The following is a 9,771-nucleotide window of genomic DNA, read 5'->3' on the forward strand; positions in this document are numbered from 1 at the left end:
TTATAGGTATTTTATATTAAAATCAATATATTTAAAATATATTCTGTTTATCTCATGGACAGTACCTCGAACAGTTCCCTGCTCAGGAGCATCTGACGCCCTCTTGTGGTTAAAAAGACTTTTAAAACTTGAGTTTAAAAGAATCATCTTACCTTCACCCTTTTTATTTTCACTGATCTTATTGATTTATGAAAGCTGGAAATGATGTCCATGTTTTGATACTCAGGGTGCTAGCTGTTAGTTACTAACATTTCATAAAAAAGCTGTACACTGAAATTGAATTTAAAAAACTGTAAACAGCTATTTACAATTATAATATTATTAAGTTATAAATTAGCAGTCCTTCATTGCAACCTCTGTCAATACAACCTACAGCTAGGTGTTTTAGTGTCATCCGGGGTTTTTCAGATGTTGAACTTATGCACAGAGAAACATCAAATGTTAGAAATCTCCATTGGTTTCTTCTCCAACATGTGCAGGTTAATTCTTCCATTTAATGGGATTTGTACTTCCAAGTTTTCATCTGCTCTGTGATGCTTTTTCCCTTTTCTTAGACAAATGTAAATTCCCATCCCTGTCACTAAAGCAATTGAACCCAAGCTTATTATTGAAAGAGCTACCAAGGTAGGCATGCAGGATGCTGACTCCATTTTTTTATGTGTAGGCTCTATGGATATTTGTGGCTGCTTTTCTTCTACACTGATATCAGGCTCCTTCCTTAACAAACTTTCGATGTAGCTCTCATTGCTGACGGTATCGTTGACAAAAAGGTTAACCATGACCGTGGAATGGAGAGGTTCTGGGTAGCCGTGATCACTAACTTTTACAAGCAGCCGATAGAGGCCATAGTCATTTTGCATCAGTGACTCTTCCAAGGTGATATTACCAGTTTTGGGGTCAATCCTAAATGACTCGGGTCGAGGGCCTCTTCTTCCTATGATACTGTAAGCTATGACTGCATTCATGCCGGTGTCCTTATCAACAGCATAGACCTCAGTGATGGGAGAGCCAGGAAGGGTAGAAGGAAGGACTAACAGGTAAGACATATTAGACTGAGGAAACAAGACCAAAGGAGGGTTGTCATTTATGTCCAGAAGAAGGATAGTTATTTTTGCTGTAGAAGACAGGGCAGGATCACCACCATCAACTGCTTCAATCCACAGAACGTAGGAGCTTTGCTGCTCCCTGTCCAGGGAGATTTTAGCTCTCAAAACTCCTTTTCCAGTATCTATAACAAAAATATCACTTCCATTCAGAACTGAAAGGGCAACCCATCCATTTTGCCCTGCATCAGCATCTGTGACACTTATAACTCCAATTTCACCAAAACCTGGAAAGTTTTCTGGCACAAAAAAGCTGAAATCCTTATTGATAAATCTTGGACTGTTATCATTTTTATCCAATACAGTGATGGTGACAGTTGCTATTGATTCTCTTGGAGGGAATCCAGAATCTACTGCTTTGACAGTGTATCTGTATTTCTCTTTTTCTTCTCTGTCCAGTTGGGTGGAAACTGTAAGAACTCCTGTGGTTTTATCTAAAGCAAAATAGGAAGGGGCATCAGGACCTAAGAAATAGGACACTTGCCCTCTTTCTCCACTGTCAGCATCAGTAGCATGCAGTTTGGTCAAAAAAGCATTGGGAACATTGTTCTCTTCGATGGACAATTCTATCAGTTCTTCGGAGAAAACTGGTGAATTGTCATTGTCATCCAGAACCTGTACTTTGACGACTTTCTTGACATGAAATCCTTCCGAGTTCCATGCAACTACAGAGATTTCATACAGCTGCTGTGTCTCAAAGTCCAAAGGCCTTGTGGTCTCCAACAGATATTCATTGGTGTATGGCTTGTACGGTGAAAGTCTGAAAGGCCCATCACCATCCAAATAGCAACTGACTTTGTACTTTTCATCGGGGTCTTTGATGGTAAAAAATGCTATAGGTGTGTTGATAGGCTCTAGCTCCTTTAAGTAGACCACCCCCTCCACTTCATTAGCTATGAAACGAGGAACAACTTCAGGCGGCCTCATCATGACTTTGATGATGGTCACCAGCACCGTGATCACGGCAGGAATACAGCCAGGACCGTTGCCCAGTATGATCAGCCTGTGTAGCTTTGGAGTGTCCCCACCCACTTTAGTGAAGAGTGTGATGGTTCCTGTGCTTTCATTCAGGTGGAACAAGTCCCTAGATGGCTGGGGGACCTTCTGGCTGTAGGAGTAGGTGATCTGGGCATTGGATCCAAGGTCCATGTCCACCGCGTGGACAGTAGCCACGTGTGTCCCTAGGCTGGTATTCCCATAAAGGGTGACATTGAGCTGTGAGTCATTGAACTGGGGGCAGTTGTCATTGATGTCGCTGATACCAATAGTGAGGGTGGCACTGCCCATGAGTGGAGGAGTCCCCCCATCCTCAGCGACAATGACCGTGACATACTCATCCTGCGTCTCCCTGTCCAGTGGCCCCATAACAATCAGGTAGGGAGTCCTCTCCCCATTCTCATTCTCCTCCACATCCAGGGTGAAGACACCATAGTTATCTCGCAGGCGGTAGGTCTGGACACCGTTGGTGCCCATGTCAGGGTCAAGGGCGGGGTGCTCAATCGCCAGGCGCGTGTTCACAGGTGCATTCTCAGGCACCGAGAGATGGATGTGGGGCACAGGGAAGCGGGGTGCATTGTCATTGACATCACGGATAGCAATTTTTACCTTCACCAGGCGAAAGTACTCCTGTGGCAGTACCAGCACATCCAGCAGCAGTAGGCATGACTCTGGTGATGGGGAGGACGAGGAGACAGCAGCTGATCCCCCGAAGATGGTGGCCCCACTGCTTTCCACGCATAGTGCTTCCCGGTCTATCTCCACAGCTGAGGTGTGCAGCTCTCCGGAGCGGTTGTCCAGCTGCACATACTGTCCCCCCAAGCCATGGGAAGCCAAGGTGAAGGAGAGTGGGGGCTGCAGAGAAGCAGCATGCTGGCCACCAGCCATTGGGAGTCGCAGGTCACGGGCCAGACTGCCGATGAGCACCCCAGCAGGCAGCCCCTCGTTGAGGCTGTAAAAGAGCTCAGTGGCGCGGCTGTAACTGGCAAAGCAGTTGAAAGGCCCAACGAAGAGCAGGAAGAGGAGTAAGTGCTGAAAACAGAGAAGCACAGGAGTGTGAGGAAGGGCTGGCGCTTCCCCCTGCTCACTGCCTCCCCCACTGCCACTTCGATCAGCGAGTGCTGCATCTGCAACATGAAGCCATCCTTCCTCTCCCCACCATCCTGCCAGTACAGCAGCTACTTCCAGGGCATCACCATCTGTACCCTCCAGGCAACACCAGCTGCATCCCCCACAGCAAACACGCACTGCCAGGACGGCCCAGGGGCACCCTGCCTCCCCCCCGCCCCCCAGCAGCACTTGCGCCCCGACGTGCCATTTTCCCTCTTGCCCCCGCCCCAAGCTCGCCCCCGTCTCACCAGCGGCACCTTTCCTCCCAACCATAAGCACATCCCAAACCAAGGCATCCCCGTGCACATCGCCAAACATTTGTTCGTCCCCCTCCCCTTCCACAGCGGCAATGCGAAACGCGTCCCTCGCTGCCCCTACCCCCAGTCCCGTCCCGAGAGCTGTTTTTCTCCCATGTTTCCGGTGGGCTCCGCGCAGCCCGCGGGGGTCCCGGCGGAGGTGCCGCGCTCCGGGCTGGTCCCTGCCTCCCGCGGCCGCGGAGCCGGCAGCTCCAGCCCGGCCGTCACGGGTCCCCGGGCTCTCCGCAGGGTCCTTCCGCTGCCGCCGGACAACGCGGGCTGCGCGGAGCCGCGGGGCTGCGCGGAGCAAGTTGCCCTCGCTGGCGAGCGCGTCGCCCACTGCACACAGATGGAAAGGGAGCTCCCCGAAAGTAACTTCAGGCATCGTCTTCACGGAGGAAAATTTCCCTCCGTCCCCTCTTTTTAATCACCCATTCGCTTTTCCGCGGCTCTCTGCCACAACCCGCGCCGGCAGCAGCAACAAATATAAACTTTTCGCGGCTGCCCTGACCTTTGGAGAGAAAAAGACCCGGCAAACATAGTCACGTATACAGGGTCTGGTTTGCTCGGTTGGTCTTTTGGTGCTTTTTTCGCCAATTTGTTGCCAATTTTGCTGCTGCGCGCGAAGTAGGGCTCGGGGGCCGGACGCGGCGCGTTCCCCCCTCCCGCCGCCCGGCCCTCACCTGCAGGCTGCCGCGGGCGCTGGAGCTGCCGCGACCGCCCGGGGGCCCCATGCCCGGCCACCGCTGCCGCCGCCGGCTGCGCCCCGGCAGCCCGCCCGCTCCGCCGCCCGCCCGGCGCTTCTCCTCCCCGCGGCTGCCCATTCCCCCGCCGCTGCCGCCGCCGCCGCGCTGGGCTGGGCTGGGATGTGCGCACCGCCCAGGACACTCCCCCTCCGCCGCGGGAAGGGCCGGAGCGGGGGAACAGTCACGGGCTCGGCTGGGAGGGGGGCGGGCGGGCCAGATGCGGGGGTGCGTCCGCGGAGGCTGCGGCAGCGCCGCGGGCAGCGGGCAGGGAGCGGAGCGGGCAGGGAGCGGAGCGGGCAGGGAGCGGAGCGGGCAGGGAGCGGAGCGGGCAGGGAGCGGAGCGGAGCTGCGCTGAGCCCAGCGGCGCGGCCACAGCGGAGTGCGGGGATATTATGGAAGTATGTGTGCTCGCCCGGGCAGCGCTGGGACCAGGGAAAGAAGGTAGTCCTGTCTGGAAACTAAGGCAGGAAAATGCATTAAAAAATAAAATTAACTCGGCTTGTTCTTCGTCCGTGGAAAGACGGAGAGCGACTTTTTTTTTACAGGGATCGATAGTCGGACAAGGGGAGCAGTTTTAAACTAAAAGAGGACAGATTTAAATTAGGTGTTAAGGAAGAAATGCATTACTCCGAAGATGGTGAGGCACAGGAACAAGTTGCCCAGAGAAGCTGTGGGTGACCCATCTCTGGAAGTGTTCAAGGCCACACTGGATGGGGCTCTGAGCAACCTGATCTAGTGGGTGGCATCCCTACTCTTGACCACGGGGGTTGGAACTAAGATGATCTTTAAATTTTTTTCCAACCCAAACTATTCTGCGATTCTGTGTTGTGGCGTGAGAATCAGCAAGGCAAATCGAGAATTAACAACTGCATTGGCATTGCGGAGCCTTGGTGAGTTCAGCAGCTTTTGCCTGCACGAAGTGAAAGTCTTGTTTTTGAAGGGATTGTAAGCATTTGATCGGTACAGTGTCCTGCTGAATTAGAGCAGCAGCTATGATTTACTGCTGGCTATGAACTCAAAGGTCCTCTGTGGCAGAAAATTACGTGTTTTCATTTTATAGCCTCCACTCACTACTGGCTAGACTATAAGTTTGCCACAGAAGCAGACGTGAAATCATCAGAACTCAGGAAACTTTAGATAGCGCAAGACAAATTACACATTTATTTAACATGTTGGGCTATCAAAAGGATTGCTGTCCTCCCTAGCATTACTTACACTGTCTGCAATATCCTAAATAGAATTTCAGATGTCCATCTTTAACCTGAAAGTGGTCAGTGGTCTGGATCCAGGCTACTGCTGAGAGCTCAAGTACTGGGACTCTCAAGCACAATGGAGCTGTGCTTCACAGAGGTAAAGTTTTTATGGAAGATGGAACTCACTAAATCACAGAGCCTGAATACCACTTTAAGTATCTCCATGCTCCGTAGCAAGTGCAGTGCTGTCATTTGATCTCAGCTAGGCACTAAAATCATAGAGCACAGTATGAAATTTTAAAACAGTTGAAACAAAAATTACTCTTCCTTTTTCCTTTTACAATTCCATGAGACAAACACCATGTCCAATCCAGAGCAAAGAAGTAAAACCCCCTGTAATTAGAATCTAAATCCAAAACCAACTTAATGCCTGAGTCTTTTGTAAAATGTGTCTTTCAAAAGTGAATAACAAGTAAAACATACAAAACATTGTCTGGCAACTTTTGGGATATTCTTGGGTGTTGTGAGGATGAGAGCAGTGGCACAAGCTGCATAGAATAGAATAGAATAGAATAGAATAGAATAGAATAGAATAGAATGGGACAGAACAGAAGAGAAACAAAAACTTCCAAGACTGACTTTATCTGGGAATGTAAACAAATTCTATTAATTCTTTTGTCCCATATTCCATCCTTAAAATATAAATAGTGTAGTACTGTTTGTCTGAATTAGAGCTTTACCCCATTTTTGCTAAAGTCAATGGTAGTGGAATCGGGCTCTGCTTTATTCAGTGAAATTCTTGAAAGTATATTGTGATTTTAATAACCATTTCATCTCAAAATTGACATTAGCACAATTATCATATGTGACCTAAACAGTGAAGCATTATGGTACTAACAAAAGGCCTGACTTTATTTATTATTCATTAATCTCTAGGGTTTTGAAACCACTCAGTATGTACCACCCTTATAAATTGTTTATATCTTCGCCATTAATTTCTAGCACAAATAGAACAGACAATGCAGTGTATACCGTTCAGAGTGAACATGTATAATTTAAGTAAGAAATCAAACTACCCAAGTCCTTTTCCAAATTCTCATCCATGTGCACTGTTCTGAACGTTGCTTGGTGTTAAAGGTGCCCATAAACTCAATCCTGTTTAAGTTAGTTTGACTGGACATGCATGGCAGATGCTTTTAGTTGACTCACATCTGCTCTAATTTTATTCATTTCAACAGAAATATTGACTCATTTGGATTTCAGTCAGATTTTGACACACTGATTTATGTGGAGGTTGAATTTCATAGACATTATAATTTTAGTTTTAGTGAATAGGTAGTCTTCTCATGAATGAGCCTGAAGTCCCTAAAAAATTCTACCTCTAAGTTTTGTTTTTTATTTCTTTGGTGTTGCAGTTTCCTCTTGTGTTATTTCTTCCTCTTATGCTTTTGGAATTACTGGCCTATTCCTACACCATTTTTTACACCATTACAGCCACTGCATTTCTCTTGGGCTTCTGATAGGGTAAATGATGACTTTACTGTTAAAGTATTCAGGTTTTCATTATACTTGATGACTTTTGTTTTATTAAAGCACAGGTTTAACAGCAGAATTAAAAGTTTTCTGGAGCATCTGGTAGCTCTATAATATTTTATTTTGTTAGATATCTGAAACATCTAGTAAGTATTAAAGGCTTCTTAAAGACTAATGTGTCTAATAAATATCTTGATTAAGAAGTACTCCAGCCTGCTTAAGGAGAAGTACTCCAGCTGTGTGTGGGATATGGAATGAAGGGTGTGAAAGAAGTAACAGTATAGAAAATATACCAAATTGGCTTCTTCAATCATTATCTTAGGGGAAGTACCCCTTCTAAAATTGCAGGAAAACATTGAACTTATTAACTTATATTTCTACACTGAGTTTTGTTTACTGGAACAAAGATGTTAGCAATTCATGAGCCTATTTCCATTCAACCACATATAGTTAAACATATCTTTTAAACTTGCGTTTTACTACATAATGTCTGATTATCACTGCAGTCAAGATTTGTGTTGCAATTATTGATCATAAAGGAGCAAATAAAAGCATTTCTGTGGGATTCCTGGTTGCTTCAGGTATGTCACAAACTGCCAGTCTGAGATCTAGTGACAAGCCCTCCAAGAAGTGTCATAGTTATTGATCAGAAAAAATTCATTAGTGGTATCGTAAAATAGACTATTTTTCTTTATCCTGAATAAAGTACATAGGTATTGATACTTAATTGAAATGATTTGGTTTTGTGGGCAGAATTCCAGTGGCAGATGGGAACCTTCCCAGGTGATTCGTTCAGGACTATCACTTCTGAAAGAGAATATCAAATAGTATCTATTGGCATGACTGACAACCTTTACAAGAGATAGGGATGCAGGTACATGTTGTTCCCTCAATCTAGGAATAAGCTCTGTGCTACAAACTGTGGTTGTACAGAGGAAGACTTTGGCATGAGATTTCCCCATCAGTGAAATTCAACTGATTCAGATGACAAACTTTGTAGGACTCTAGTCAGTGTGATACTTTGAGACAGGTGCTTTTCAGTGGGGAAACAGTCACAATGTGCAGTGAAAGCTCTGGTGTGAGTATTGATTTCTAGTCACAGGAGAAATAAGAAAGGCAAATGACTAGCAGATTGCCACTTCACTGAAGATTTTAAACTGCAGGCGATACAGGGCAAGTAAAAGAGCTACTTTTAACTTTTATCAATGTACACTTTTTATTGTTTTGCTTCTTAGTAAGGAAAATGGCTGACATGCTGAACTTCCTGTGCAGGATGGTGGATTACAGTGTGAAAGACTCTATGAATATTAGATAGTGACCTTTCTCGCAGCAGTGCTGAGCATCTGGTGGTCGCGCTTTACTGAAAGCTGTGATCATTCTGTGTCACTGTAGATCAGACCTAACATGATCATTCTGTTCTCGGCACAGAGCAGGAGAGGGGCCTTGGCACTGCTTTCCCTTGTGTCACTGTCAAACAGCAGAAACTCTGGGTCCAGCTTGAATAAAGCAACAGTCGAGCTGGAAAGTGGACGACTCTTTGGGGTTTATATCACTCAAATCTCCAGTTACACTTTCAAAGGGCTGGCTCTTGCAAGCTCCTGCAAGGTGAATCTGCAAGGTTCTGCTCAGCAGATTTCCATGAACAAAACTCTGCTGTAGTCATGACAATCTTACAAGAAAGCAGGTACCACGTGAAAGCAGTTTCTAAACTTCTGAAGGAATACCCCATGAGGCAAAGCAGCGTTTGATAGGAAGGCTGACAAAGGTGAATGAGATTTTCCCGTCTGGTTAGCTTAGTGCCTTTTGGGGGCTGCTGTATTGAAGTAGCACAAATCAGATCTGATAAACACTGGGAGAGAAAAGACACTTGGGATAAAAAATCTTCCTGCAGTCTCTGAACCAAGTATTTGACATATTTGACCAACTTCCTCAGATTCTTTTGAGGTTTCATAGAAGTATGAGTTCTTTGGTTATGATGTTTTGTGTATGTCTCCATGCATTTTGTGCAACATAGTCCAGCAGTGAGAAAAATTACCTTCAATATATTTTTAGTCTGATCACAACTTTATTTTCAAATGAAAACCTAATTTAAAAATTAATAAGTACAGGAGGAAGGCTTTAACTCAGATTATATTCCAACACATCTTTTTACCAGAGTTTTTTATACTGTGTTACACAGCATGTGAACATTTGCTATCACTGGCTTCTTGTGTAAGGCTTAAAATAATAATGAAACAACTCTTGTTTAGTAAAAGCCAGAGCACAAGCTGAGCTATAGCAATAATATGACATTGCTAAAAATTATTAATAAATGTTTCATTACAGTCCTTATCACTTTAGTTCAGGGACAGCATTTCAGCTTCTGCCAGCTCACTGTGTACATAATATCTGCAAGTTATGAGAGTGTCATGAATATGTAGATATTTCTTAATTGACTTCTCATTGACATTAAGCCATGGCTTCTGAGCTGAAGTGACAACCTTTTAGTGCCAGAAGCCACCTCTGAGGGGAGAACACTGCTCGCAGCAATGGAGGACAATGCTGTGAAGAAGCTCTGTGATATGCCAGGTAGCCAGGACGTCAAGACATGAGTTTCAGATTGTTCTTCCTAGCCAACCACCAACAGGCTTCAATCGCATTCAGTTTTCTGTGATGGAAATGGTTAGGCAGTGGATATAGTGCAGCAATACAGTGCCTTTTTCCTCTGATTGCAGCAGCTCCAATAATATTTCAGCCTTTTTTGTTCCTCTGAAGCAGGCAGTATGTATTTTTCCTTGTCAGTGGAACTTCTTAG

General features: G+C 45.7%; 1 protein-coding gene across 1 annotated transcript; it reads right to left on the reverse strand.

Annotated features, from left to right (window-relative positions):
- Positions 1-434: 434 nt before the first annotated feature.
- On the reverse strand, positions 435-4,239 carry PCDH20 (protocadherin 20). The gene is made up of 2 exons (XM_062514787.1): positions 4,189-4,239; positions 435-3,131 (listed from the first exon to the last, which is right to left on the reverse strand). The coding sequence occupies exons 1-2, from the start codon at positions 4,237-4,239 to the stop codon at positions 435-437; spliced, it is 2,748 nt and encodes a 915-aa protein (XP_062370771.1).
- Between the last annotated feature and the right edge of the window lie 5,532 nt (positions 4,240-9,771).

The sequence above is a fragment of the Cinclus cinclus genome, chromosome 2 (genome assembly GCF_963662255.1).
Source record: "Cinclus cinclus chromosome 2, bCinCin1.1, whole genome shotgun sequence".
Classification (NCBI taxonomy): Eukaryota; Metazoa; Chordata; class Aves; order Passeriformes; family Cinclidae; genus Cinclus; species Cinclus cinclus.

What these genes read in the sequence shown, in the direction of transcription:
- PCDH20 (XM_062514787.1), bottom strand. Translation starts at nt 4,239, where the DNA reads ATGGGGCCCCCGGGCGGTCGCGGCAGCTCCAGCGCCCGCGGCAGCCTG. An exon ending in GCGCCCGCGGCAGCCTGCAG is followed by an intron (nt 3,132 to 4,188) that starts GTGAGGGCCGGG and finishes CTCTGTTTTCAG; the next exon opens with CACTTACTCCTCTTCCTGCT.